The sequence below is a fragment of the Mus caroli genome, chromosome 2 (assembly GCF_900094665.2).
Source record: "Mus caroli chromosome 2, CAROLI_EIJ_v1.1, whole genome shotgun sequence".
NCBI classification, from domain to species: domain Eukaryota; kingdom Metazoa; phylum Chordata; class Mammalia; order Rodentia; family Muridae; genus Mus; species Mus caroli.
In genome coordinates, this window is record NC_034571.1 from 8140373 (window position 1) to 8154434 (window position 14062).

Here is a 14062-nt window from a genome sequence, read left to right on the forward strand (position 1 = left end):
TGTTTAGTAATTTTTCCCCTGTGCCCATATCTTCGAGGCTTTTCCCCACTTTCTCCTCTATAAGTTTCAGTGTCTCTGGTTTTATGTGGAGTTCTTTGATCCACTTAGACTTGAGCTTTGTACAAGGAGATAAGAATGGAACAATTTGCATGCTTCTACATAACTGTCAGTTGTGAAAATGCTGGCTTTTCCCCACTGGATGGTTTTAGCTCCCTTGTCAAGGATCAAGTGACCATAGCCACCATAGGTGGGTGGGTTCATTTCTGAGTCTTCAGTTCTATTCCATTGATCTACCTGTCTATTGCTGTACCAGTACCATGCAGTTTTTATCACTATTGCTCTGTAGTACAGCTTGAAGTCAGGCATGATGATTCCACCAGAGGTTCTTTTATTGTTGAGAATAGCTTTTGGTATCCTAGATTTTTTTTGTTGTTATTGCTGTTATTCCAGATGAATTTGCAAATTGCCCTTTCTAACTCAGAGAAGAATTGAGTTGGAATTTTGATGAGGATTACATTGAATCTGTAGATTGCTTTCGGCAGGATAGCCATTTTGACTATATTAATCCTGCCAATCCATGAGCATGGGAGATCTTTCCATCTTCTGATATCTTCAATTTCTTTCTGCAGAGACTTGAAGTTCTTATCATACAGATCTTTCACTTCCTTAGTTAGGGTCACACCAAGATATTTTATATTATTTGTGAAGGGTGTTGTCTCCCTAATTTCTTTCTCATCCTGTTTATCCTTTTTGTAGAGAAAGGCCATTTGTTTTAGTTAATTTTATATGCAGCTACTGCACTGAAGCTGTTTATCAGGTTTAGAAGTTCTCTGGTGGAATTTTTGGGGTTCACTTATATATACTATCGTATCATCTGCAAATAGTGATATTTTGACTTCTTCCTTTCCAATTTGTATCCCCTTGATCTCCTTTTGTTGTCAAATTGCTCTGGCTAGGACTTCAAGTACTATATTGAATAGGTAGGGAGAAAACGTGTATTTTCTTAACAGCTTGGTGAGTGCCACTTCAGTGTGTGTGTGTCTTCAATAATCACAATATTTTCTTTGGAAACATGACTATTTGAGTGTTTGTTCATCTATCGAGTCAGTCACCCTTTAGTGTTGCTATGTAGGTCTTTGTGTATTGTGGAAACAAATATTTTCATATATACATTATAAATGGTTTTCTCACAGCCTGCCACATCTCCTCCATTTTCTCATGGTCTTTGGATTAGCTGATACTTTCGTAATTTTTTTTCCTTTATAAAATCTTTAACCTGGAGCAGGGCATGGGAGGGTGGATTCAAACCCTCTGATGCTGGGGTTACAGGTGCTTGTGAGCTGCTTGGTTCAGGTGGCTGGGAAGCGAACATTGGTCCTCTGCAAAGGTAGCAAGCATTCTCAGCCACTGAGCCATCTCTCCAGCCCCTTTTTCCTTTTATATTCAGTGCATGCTGTGTCCTAAGAAATCTTCACCTATCCACAACTTCTAAAGCTGTCTGCCTTTATTTTCTTTTAGAAGTTTTACAGTTTTAATTCTATGATTGCATGTGATACACACATACACACACACATACCCCCCCCCCCCACACACACACGTTGTTAATAGGAAGAGAAATAAGTTTTCTCTGTGGAAGGAAGCTCTTTTCCCTTTTCACATTTATCCACACGACTCAAGAGTATTTGTTGAGAACGTTGTCCTCTTTTCATGAACTGCTTTGGTAAATGGGTGCGGGGTGGGGAGTAATTAAATGTTCATTAGTTTCTAGAATGTATATTCTGTCGCTGTACTTGTTTTTCTCCCAGTTGCTTGCTGTCTTGATGGCTGGCTTTATAGTAACAGATGTTACGAGTCTCCCATCATACACGTTATCTTACAGTTATCTTAGATACTTCCAAGGAAGTTTGAAAACAATTTTCCAATTTTACTAAAATGTACATCAAACCGATGAATTGAAGGTAAACTGACATGTCTTTTAAAAATCAGCCCTCCAATTTATAAACATTGTATGCTTCTCTGTTTATTTCACTTAAAATTTTTTTCTCAGCAGAAATTCTTTTGCAGTTTTCAAGTCTGGTCTTCTTGTAGGTGTGGGTGAATTTATTCTTGAGTATTTTATGATTCTGATGTGTAATTACAATTAACTTTATATCTTATTTAATTAATTCAGTTTAAATATATAACAAGTGATTTGAGATGGCCACACCTACCCACTTACATACGCCATTATGTAGACTTCTCAGTACTTCCATGGAAAGAGGCATTTTAGCTGTGTTAAGTCCCCTTTCCCACAAAACTACTTTCTGATAGTAACATAGCCCATATCAGCTTTCCTATGCTTATCTCTGCATATCTTTTTCTACTCTTTCACTCAATTCATTTTGGTTTTTATATTTAAGCATTTTCATTGTGAGATAGTATGCAGTTGTTGTGGTCTGAAAGTTTCTATTTTAGAAAAAATTGTTCATTTATGTTTAATATAATCACTAGTAGTGGGTTGACTGTGACATCTGCCTCCTTGCTCTTTCTTTGTGCTTCTTCATTTCAGCTGAACAGATCTGTTTAATACATATTGGAATGTTCTGTTTAATTTATTCTGTTATCTTTTAATATGTGCTCCTGGTAGTATTTTATTATTGGATGCCTTCCCTGGAATATTTACTATGCATTCTTAATTTTCTATGTTCTATTTAGTTAGCATTGTACCATTTCAGACATGCTAGAAAAATTTAAAAAGCTAAAGGCCCATCAACCTCAGCTTTCTTGCCCAAGTTGTCACATGTTTTACATTTAAGGAGGTACTAAGATCTGTCCTGTAGAGACCAGCACGGTGGCTCAGTGGCTAAGAATGCACACTGCTCTTCCAGAAGATCTGAGTTTAGTTCCAAGCATTTACACTGTGCAGCTCACAATCACCTGTTTCTAACACCCTCTTCTGGTCTCTAGGAGAACTGCACTCATGGGCTCACCCCTCCCCTAACACACACAGTTAAATTAAAAATAAATAAATAAAAGGCCTACCATAAAGTGCTATTTTTTTTATTTTAGACATCTCTTTCAAGAAAAAAACTGGAATTTTCTCATGAATATATACTTACTAATATAATAGCCTTCATGATACTCACCAGTCTGATGTATGAGCAGGTGCCAGTGTTGGTCTCGGTGTTGGCCTCAGCATGCCGTCCCAGATAGAGCAGGTGGGCAGGATGGCAGCTTGGTGACAACCACCTTTACACACTCAGCCATCATGCCATGACAGCCCCCTGCTTTCCCGCCACTCCCACTCCTTGCCATCACTCACTCACCCCCACCCCCCGCCCCTACCTGCTGTGGTAGTCCCCTAGTCAGCTGATGTCTTCAAGCACAAGAACTTGTTGCAATGGAATGGTTTTCACTTACATCAGGGTCACTCTTCCCTTCAAGAGTCGGGCATAGAGAGCTGGCTGTGGCAGTGTGCACCTGTAATCGCAAGACTTGGGACTGAAAGCAGGATGGTAGGAGTTCATCCTCAGCTACATAACGAACTTGAGCCCAATTGGGGTTACAGGAGAACACTCCCTCTCAAAAAGACTACATGGGAACCTCTATTTCTGGTGATCACGCTAGGACACCTGACCTGTCTCAGAAGCTTTGGCCCACCCAACCTCTCTCCTGTGTATGCTAGACACAAAGTACCTTCAGAGTGAAATTCTACTTACTTGTACAGTTTTCCTTCTACAGTTTGCATTTTATACTGTAGAGGAACTTGAGTGAACACTCCTATAGCATCTCTGACACAAATATTTATCTCTTCAGTTTTATACAATGGGTTTCACTGTGACATTTCCATAGATGCATATAATGTATTTTGATCATATTCACACACACACATCATCCTCTGTGCTCCCACTGATCCCCTGAGGAGGTGGAGTACGTACCAATCCTTTAAATTGAGAGAAGAAGCATGTGGGCAAGCTACTGCACAATCAAACTCATGTCTCACCAACATTCTCCTTGCCTTTGCAGAACTGTGTCTGTATGACCCACCCGAGATCCCCAATGCCACATTCAAAGCCCTCTCCTACAAGAATGGCACCATCCTAAACTGTGAATGCAAGAGAGGTTTCCGAAGACTAAAGGAATTGGTCTATATGCTTTGCTTAGGAAACTCCTGGAGCAGCAACTGCCAGTGCACCAGCAACTGTAAGTGTGACCCTTTTGTAACCTGGATGGGAAAGGATCTAGAGATAAAAGGTGACAGACTCCAGCTCCCATTAACTTGGATCAACATATAAAAATGTGGACAAATCTATGAATAACAGATTTTAAAGGCTTCTGTAATATCCACTCACCTAACGTTATTTAATGATGTCTATTTGGTCTAAGAGCTAGGCTTGCTAAGTTCTTGACTAAGCCTGAGTCAATCTGATAGATGCATGACTTTGCTGTTGGCTTCCCCTCTTCATTGAGTTCAGACTGCTCCTTCACACAGCCTGTATCCAGACTCAGTTTCTTCTCTATTTTGGGGTGTGCATGTATATTTTTTCATTGCATATATCCATTATATATAGCACTGTGTTACATAAGAATATTATCATGCAGGTATACACTGTAGAATGAGCACTTTCTGCCCCGACCTGAAACAGCCACTCTCTTCTATATTCCCCCTCCCCTCCGTTACTAACTTTTAGATTCCTTAGACAGTTTTCTTTATACTTTTGGATTATATAGACATAGAAAGTCTAGGAACTGCAAATGAAAGAAAACATATTTCTCTTTCTGAAGCTGGCTTAATTTGCTTAATATTGTTATCTCTAGGTGCATTCATTTTCTTCTTTATGGCTGAAGAAAATCCCACCCTAGCTGCTGAGCTGAGGGTAGTGGCACATGTCTTTAAACTCAGCACTCAGCAGCCAGAGGCAGGTGGATCTCTGTGAGTTTGAAGCCAGTCTGGTCTATATAGTGAGCTCCAGGCAAATCAGGACCAAATAATGGGATCCTGACTCGTGTATGTGTGTGTGTTTATGTATACATATATTAAAGAAAAAAATCCATATATTCCACATTTGCTTTAATCATTCCTCTACTGTTAGACATCTAGGTGGTCCCATAACTGATCTGTTGTTCCAGTCTCCTTTATTTTTGACCATGAGGATGGAATGGGTCAATGAGCCAACCTATGGGTGGAGGGCAAAGTTTAAAGATGACTGCTCTATTGAGGTGCCTGGCTTCCTCATTTTCCAACCATTAGCAAGGAGAAGAATTCCAGGTGTTTGTTATGTGACCCAATGGCCATGTTTCTCAGTGGAGTGTCATGGTTACATATTCCAGAGCAGGTAGAGGCAAGCAGGGAATGGCTTCACTCCTGCCATTCTCAATTCTGAGATTCCCAGGGTTTAAGCTCATTCAAGCTTGCCATTTCTCATGCCTGTCTGGTAACAAGGTCCCACATGCCCTACACAGGAGAGGTCTTTTATCTTTGCACACCCAGCACAGATATGTCTCTGGGCACCAGAAGATGTCTCAGGGTAAATGACCGCATAGATAGCTCTTTCTATTCTGAACATTTGGGAACTTATTTGCCTCATTTCTCCCATATTCTCTAGCCCACGACAAATCAAGAAAGCAAGTTACACCTCAACCTGAACACCAGAAAGAGCAACAAACCACAAACATGCAGAAACCAACACAGTCTATGCACCAAGAGAACCTTACAGGTAAGACATGCATCTCAACAACCATCCTCTAGCTGGCTCCTGGGAACTGAGAGATTAGTCCTGTTCTCAACAGGCAGGTGCAATCCATTCTCCTCCTCTCAGAATTCCATGCAGGTGACAGCATTGCTGATTGCTGGCAGGCTCGCTGCTTGGGAACATAAGAATTCAACTTCTACAGACTCAATTCAACTCAAAACCATGTGCTAGGAATATTTGCAATCTAGGCACCACCCACAGAGGAAACACATCGAATAGACAAGGGCCTCTGCCCTTACAAATTGCTCCTATTTTCTCTTAAGCACAAACCAATGAACTTCAAGCAAAACCATTGATAACAATTTGCCCTTTACAGCACAGAGTTATAAAATGATAACCCCACTTATTCACTACTTAATGAGGTGTGGATGTGTGGGCTCTATGTCTACATACACTTTCCCAGATGGAATGATATTACTTAAATTAAGCCACAATGTCAAGAAGAAAGAGAGGCTACTAGTGTTAGAGCTGAGGTTTTCAGAGATCAGTGAGCCTTAAGAAGACCCTAATGGTCTTATGATAAAGTTATAACCTTACAAAGAACGTTATTACATAATATATAGTCCATCTGAACCCACAGCTGAGTGAACCAGCGAATAGGAAGAAGTTCCTTGATTACCAAAGAAACTAAGACACAGAGCCTTGAAACGGCCCAGCTACAGTCACATCACAGACGGAAAGCAAAACCTCTAGTCCCTCTTTCTTCGGAGACCTTATGTTTAGCTACTTAAGAACTAGTCACAGCATCCAGTATTGGGGGTGGGGTGGGGATAAAGTCCAATCTAGAAGCATTATTGCAATGTGATATTTTCAGTCCCTTTGGTTTCCCAGCTCTGTCCTGGAATAGTGTTTTTCAAATACATTTAATGTTTTCTCTGCTCTCCTGGTAACTGGTGCCAACCTCTACAGTTACTGAAAGGTCTCTGTTGGTGGGGTGTCAATATTTGTTCTTACTCAAAAGACAATCAGATGAACTTGGCATGGTTGTACATGTCTGTAATCCTAGCATCTGGGAGCAGAGGCAGGAAGATGAGAAATTCAAAGTTGTCCTGAATTGTATGATAATCTCTTCAGCCCCAAATAATGAGGGAGGGAGAGAGAGGGGAGAAGGGAGGGAGGAGGAGGGAGGGAGAGAGAGAGAGAGAGAGAGAGAGAGAGAGAGAGAGAGAGAGAGAGAGAGAACAAGTTGCTTCTATCTGAGGGATGTTTCATAATTTGTAATAGTTTGGGGTTTACAGAAAAGAAGACTTAAGTTCAAACAGGTTCCGTCAACTATAATGTTTCTTGGTCTTAAAATAATTTGTTCTGAGACTAAAACTCAGTCCCAGTGTTGTTACACAAAGTGCAATGTAACAGAAATTGGCTCAGGTCAGGGCCACCCAGTTTCCTGTGGGGGCAGAGAGCTTGTATGTGGTTCTTTTGTGGATTGTTTTGGGTACTCAGGTGTTTTGGAAGGTTCTAAACCTACGAGTAATTTATGATCCAGAGTTCGACAGCATATATAGTTCTGTCTGATTAAATGGAAGGCCACTGATATGGAATTCCAAGATTAATTCAGAATAGGCCATGATCTCTGTGGCCAAAGGTCAGCCAAGCCTGGGTTCCTTCCAGTGAGTGAGAAGTTGCTGGGTGTCGGAGATCTTTAGAAGGGTTGACATGGTCTATGTGGGTTGTGCTTCAGCTGTGGTTTAATCAAAGATCCATTTCTCTGAGATTTTCTCAGTGACTCCCCTCCTCCAGACATTAGCTTTGTCCTTGGTCAGCTCCCCCAAGTCCTAGGCTGAATGCTAACAATTTGTTTGTTTCTCCTCACGTGTTCAGCAGCTATACTGAGAGGTCTGTCCATCTGCTCCACCCAGCTGCTGTGTCTCAGCAGAGAGTCTCAGGGTCTTTGCAGCATGGGTCAAATGAAAAGCACATTCCACCTGGGCTCTCGGCAAGCATCCCCTCCTTACCTGCTGCTCCCACTGCCGGTCCACCTTCCTCTGTCTTTCTCACCTCATCAACTATCCGACTCTTGTGGGAGTGACCACCATGTGACTTTTCCTGGGGAGACCTGAACAAACATCTGGTCACTAGATAGAACAATGACCGCAAACTAAAGAAACGATTCCACCCAAGTATCATGTAATGAACCAATGAATTCACTGGGCTTATTCTTGGGAGCAAGGATAGTTCAAATTCAGCTGCATCATCAGAAACCCCACCCCAGCTTGGATAAAAACCCTTGAAAGCTGGTTTGCTGGAGCTCCCAGGGGGACTGGCGGACAGCCCCAGCAGTTTGAGTCTCCTTCTCTCCCGTCATTGTAACTGCTTATGTAACAGTAAGAGAAGAGGGGCGGTGAGCTGCAGGAGCATTCTGTCATCTGTGGGGTTTGTTTGTTTTATTTTTCTGAATCTTAAAGAGCCCCTCTCCAACTCAGGAAATAGCTGTGCATCCCTGGCCTTCCTACCATGCCTTCCTACCATGCCTACATTGCTGACAGCTGGAATCTATCAACATTTGTAGGTTCAGTGAAAGCAAAACAAGTAAATAAGAACCGATGTCCAGTTTTAGCCACCAGAGTTGTTCTGGGTGCAAGAAGGAACCTAGAGGCACTCGCTGTGCCTTCCCAAACTTGCCTTCAAAATTCTCTTCCTCGTCCAGGTCACTGCAGGGAGCCCCCTCCTTGGAAACATGAAGATTCCAAGAGAATCTATCATTTCGTGGAAGGACAGAGAGTTCACTACGAGTGTATTCCAGGATACAAGGCTCTACAGAGAGGTCCTGCTATTAGCATCTGCAAGATGAAGTGTGGGAAGACGGGGTGGACTCAGCCCCGGCTCACATGTGTAGATGAAAGAGAACACCACCGATTTCTGGGTAAGTTGTTCCTTTCTTGTGTCCTTCCCATTCTTTCCTCATCTGGACCTAGGTGAGACTCCACACTGCCATGGGATCTGGGAAAGCCACGTGACCTTCTGGGTCTCACCTTTCAAAGAACACTGGAAATGCTAAGGTTCCCTTAACTCCACATAGAGATGGTTAAAGGCAGGGAAATGAGGATCTCTCCGGTGCTCCGAACCATACAGGATGCTGTCTCTAGGACAGAGTGCTATCCTGTGTCTATCGAAGCCTGAGCTTCCACAACTTCTGCCCATCACCAAGATATCCTATTGTTCACAAGGGAAAGCTCAGCATCACACCCACAACTCTTCGTACTTATATGTCATTTGTACCGTGTTCCATGGTCATTATAATCCCCTTAAAGGTCCCCCTGATTTTCGATAAAAAGTACAAATGTGTGGGAAGTGACTTGCTTTAGGATGTGCCTTCGCATGCCCAGTCCTGCTCACATGCAACCTGCCTGTGCTGAGGCCTTCAGCCATCATTGTTTGAAACCTTACTACTTCCATCATCAAAAGGTGCTCATATTCTCTCATGAGTTTTTCTGGTTTCTTTGGATACTGCCGTCTGTCACATTTTATGACTTCCTCTGTGGTTCCCTTGGGATGCTGTTTGTTTCTCATAACTTCCCTCCAGAGAGTCACCCCCATGGCCAGGGCATACCAATACTTCCTAGCGAGACCCTGGGCTTCTGAGTTAGGGCTACTATTGCTGTGATAAAACACCATGATCAAAAGCAACTTGGGGAGGAGGAGGTTTGACTTTCGTCTCCACATCATCACTTATGATAGAAGGAAGTCAGGAAACGGCAGGAACCTGGAGGCAGGAATTGATATCATGGCCATGGAGACATGCTGCTTATTGGCTTGCTCCTCATGGTTTGCTCAGCCTTGCTTTCTTATAGAACCCAGGACCACCAGTCCAGAGGTGTCCCCACCAACAATGGGCTGAGCCTTCCCACATTGATCACTTATTAAGAAAATCTCCTGCAGGCTTGCCTACAGCTCAATGTTATGGTAGCGTTCTCAACTGAAGTTCTTTCGTCTTCAATGACTGATCACAAAGGAACTGTCAAAGCTCTATTCGTCTCCATTTGGTAGTGGTGGTTCTCTCTCTCTCTCTCTCTCTCTGTGTGTGTGTGTGTGTGTGTGTGTGTGCTATTCTGACCCATTTCCAAGTCAGGGGTGGAATCCCAGGGCTGAGTACAAAGTGTGGAGAGAACGATTTGTTCACAGTTCCATAGATAGCCACTGTCAGGGTTAGAATTCCCATTTACATACTTTTCTATGGCCCCTTAACTGTTTTCAGTGCCCTAGTGTGGACCTGTATCCCAGAGACATGCCCCAGAAAAGCTGCCAATGTTTTAGCGGGTGTATCTAGGAACAGGAGCCCCAGATGGTGAGTGGAAGAAGGCATTAGATCCCATATCACCATCTTTGACTCCAGATACATTGCTTTCTTTCTTTTGCAGCTAGTGAAGAATCTCAAGGAAGCAGAAATTCTTCACCTGAGAGTGAGACTTCCTGTCCCATCACCACCACAGGTATGGAGAAAACGTCCACAAACAGACAGACATTTGGCCATCAAGCAAGGCTATGCAAGCCCCTCAAGCAATGAATACGAAGAGGAGAGGAAGCTAGCCCTATTTGCTTCCTTCTTCTCCAAAGCAAGAATATGGCCATAGCAGCATAATCAACCCAAGGCAGTCTGGGAAGATGGCTCAGTTGGTAGAGTGCTTGTCATGCAAAGCATGAGGACCTGAGTTTGATCCCCAGAAATCACACTCAATTTTTAAAAACGCTAGTAAGGCAGTGATTACCTATAATCCTGGCTCTGAGGAGGCAGAGACATGGTGATCTCTGCAGCTTGCTGGCCATCAGCTAGTGTAGCAGAATTAATGAGCTCAGGTTCTGTAAGAGATCTCAAAAAAATAAGATAGTCAATTAAGAAAGACATCTGATGTTGACCTCCAACCTCCATAGGCACATGCGCACACACATGAATGTGTACACCCTCTCCACACACACAAACAATCTAAGGAGGGAGAAACCACAGGACAGAGGTTGAGGTCTCCACACACACACACTGCTCACCTGGCCCTCACATCGCTTCCCTCAACCTGAGTTGTAGCCGGCGGCGGCCACGAGTTACTGGGTTCCTGAAAGGAAAGCTGGGCATGGATGGGAAGGACGGTGAGAGAAATAATGGGTCAAGACAAAGTTCTCTGGTAAAGACTCAATCTTTAATTGTAGGGTCTTGAATTTAAAGGGGGAGACTCATCCCCCACTTTGCCAGGATCTCCATCGCTTTGTCAGGATCTCATCAGGAAAGCAAGCTCAGCAGCTCAGCAGGTAGCTTCTTGCAGGAAGCTGCAGATGTGGCACACAATAGACTTTACCTAGGTAGGAAGACTCCACCCTAGGTGGGCTAGCCAACTGTGGCAGAAATAGGTCTGATTCAGCCCACTCAAGGCTGGGGGAAAGGGCACACCGAGTGGGTAACCTACTGGGAAGCCCCTCCTCTCCCAGTCTTGTGCAGTCCTATGCTAGCTATAAAATAAGTATCCCCTCATCTCTCTTTCCCACAGACTTCCCACAACCCACAGAAACAACTGCAACGACAGAGACATTTGTGCTCACCAGGGAGTATCAGGTAGCAGGTGGGCCAGCTCATTTACTTTACGGACAAATGGTGAAGCATGCAAAGACGTGGGTAGTTTAGCTGGTTGAAACGACCCCTTCTTTCACTAATGGTTGTAAGAGTAAAGGAAGACTTTAATTGCTATCATTGCTCAAAATCCCATGGATCAGCTGTAGTACATTGGGAGTTGTATCAGCTACCTTTTGTGTTGCTGTGACCAGAAGCCTGACAAAACAAACCGAAGGAAAGAAAGGTTTGTTCTGACTCCCAGTTCTAGGATCCAGTCCATCACTATGCGCAACCTGTGGCAGCAGGAGACTGAGTAGCTGGTCACAGTGCATCTATGGTCAAGAAACAGAGAAAAGCTAGCTAGCCACTGTGGTGTAAGCCTTTAATCCCAGCACTTGGAAGGCAGAGGCCAGCCTGGTCTGCATAGTGAATTCCAGGATAGCCAGAACGACATAGTGAGACCTTGTTTCAAAGAAATAAAAGAATTTTTAAAAAGAGAAAGATAAATGTTTGTTCCCAGCTTACTCTCCTTTTTATGGAACCTATGGAATGGGGCCCCACATTTAGAGCAGGTCTCCCTACCTCTATTTAGCCTAATCTTGATAACCTCTCAAGGACATGTCCAGAACGTTACCTCTAATGTGACTCGAAAACCTGTCAATCAACATAAACATAAACTCTGAGCATCATCAGAGTTAACCCTTAAATCACCAAAACCAGTTTTTCCCACATACATTTTCAAGAACAATGCCTCCCAAACTTTGGTGAGAGACAAAACAAGGATCCAGGGAGAGAAAATATAGTGTCCATAAGCACCTCAGTTATTCCTGGTAGGAGGCAAAGCAGGCCTCAGAGCTCCACCTTCCTGAACCACTGAATCAATGGCAGGTTCTAGAAGCTTCACACGTCAGCATTTGGGAAGTGTGAGCACTTCCAGGTGATATCAGTGTGTTTAGGATTTCTTATCTTGTTTCAATAGATCCTTTGTGAAGGATGCTGCTAATGAGGACTATCCTCTGGGCCTTCCTCAGGTTGAGCTGTTCTGTCACGTACCAGCCTTTCTATGGCTGTTCCTTCCATGCCCCCTCTGCTCTTTGAAGGCTCCTTGATCCTTCTAAGAAATACCCAGGGAGAAGAGGAAAGAAAGAAGAAACTGCAGGCCCCAGCTGTTCAGGAGGTCCTTGATCACCTACAGAATTTTCTATGGATCCAACCCCCGACCCATGCATCCCCAAAGCATGGTCCTGACCTGAACTCCAACTCCCTCTCTTGACAGTGGCCAGCTGCCTCTTCCTGCTCATCAGCATCCTCCTCCTGAGCGGGCTCACCTGGCAACACAGATGGTAAGTCCAACATTGGAAGGACCCAGCACCCCAGTGTCTGGTCCCTGGCCTGGCATCATGAACATTGCCTAGAGCTTGACCTCAGCTGACACGCTGGGAAGATAGCTCCAACGAAAGCATGAGATGGGTGTGCAATCCCTAAAAGCTTTGTTTTAAAAAAAAAAATAAATGTGATGGCATTTGCCTATAATTGTATAATTCCAGAGCTGAGGAGGCAGGCAGAGGTGGATCCCTCATACTCTCTGGCCGGCCAGCCTAGAGAAACTGGTGAACTCCAGGTTGATCAGGAGACTCTGTTTCAAAAGTAATGTGAATAATATACTAAGGAACAATATTCCAGGTTGACCTCTAGACTCCACATACATTTACTCCCTGACGCACGTACTCTTACTGAATGTGTATGCCCAGTACTGAGTGGGTTACATTAACAAATGTCACCCCTACTCTCAGAGGTCTGTGCTGTTTAGAGATTAGGAAAACCTAGGCTTCCCGAATGTGCACATAGCAAGAGTTTGAATCCTATTTAGAGATCTTCAACCTTGTCATCCATCCACCAGGGCTTTAGCAAGGTCGCTGGAACAGACCAGGCCACCCCATCCTCCCTCCAATTCCGCTGATGATCCACTAGAAACCAGCAAGGGATGGAGAGAGGAGACAGGGACCATGGTGGACCAGGCTTGATGGCATGGATGAAGGTTGCTAGATACTCACAAAGCTTTCAAAAAGCATTCTTGCATTTAGCATTAAATACAGTGAAAAGCTCCCAGATAGCAAGAGCAGGGGGAGGCTCTGTATTCTGTGTCTGTGTGTCTGGCTGTGTCTGTGTGTCTACCTGTCTGGGAGTTCCCTTGTTTTTTAGGCCCTAAGTATCTTGGTCAGTGATATCTACCATGGCTCATATAATGTCTTTTTATGGATAAACAAATTTTCAAGCCATGATCAAGTAAAGAGTTTTGTGTGAGACAGAAACCAGAAATCAGAAATATGGGTGAACATACAAATTGCGCGTGCATGCATGCACACACAGACACACACACACACACACACACTGGGGGGTTTGGGGGAGGACTGTGTATCGTGGTACATTCCATTGATCTCAGCACACAAGAGTTGGAGACAGGAAGATCATGAGTTTGAATTTGAAAGCAGTCGGGCTGTATAGAAATTCAGATGCCAGCCTCATAGTGAGACCTGTCTCAAAGCAAATGAATAAATAAGATGCCAAGGGATGTAGTTCATTTGGTAGAGTGAGAGCTGAGCATGCCCACCAAGCCCGGACTTGATCTCAGCACCATAAACCAGGTATAGCGGCATAAGCCTCTAATCCCAGCGCTCAGGAGGTAGAAGCAGGGAAATCCAAAGTTCAAGGTCACCCTGGGCTACATGAGATCTTATATAAAAAAACTAAACACGTTATTTTTTAAAGATTTATTTATTTATTTTATGTGAGT

At 43.6% G+C, this 14062-nt stretch overlaps 1 protein-coding gene across 1 annotated transcript in view; it reads left to right on the forward strand.

The window, feature by feature from the left end:
• Il2ra (interleukin 2 receptor subunit alpha) overlaps nucleotides 1-14062 on the forward strand; it is a 38103-nt gene that overhangs the window by 17037 nt on the left and 7004 nt on the right. Inside the window, exons 2-7 of the mRNA XM_029474192.1 lie at nucleotides 4006-4182; nucleotides 5586-5696; nucleotides 8380-8595; nucleotides 10091-10162; nucleotides 11207-11278; nucleotides 12545-12611. Of these exons, the coding sequence (XP_029330052.1) occupies nucleotides 4006-4182; nucleotides 5586-5696; nucleotides 8380-8595; nucleotides 10091-10162; nucleotides 11207-11278; nucleotides 12545-12611 (715 nt within the window). The remainder of the gene's footprint in view (nucleotides 1-4005; nucleotides 4183-5585; nucleotides 5697-8379; nucleotides 8596-10090; nucleotides 10163-11206; nucleotides 11279-12544; nucleotides 12612-14062) is intronic.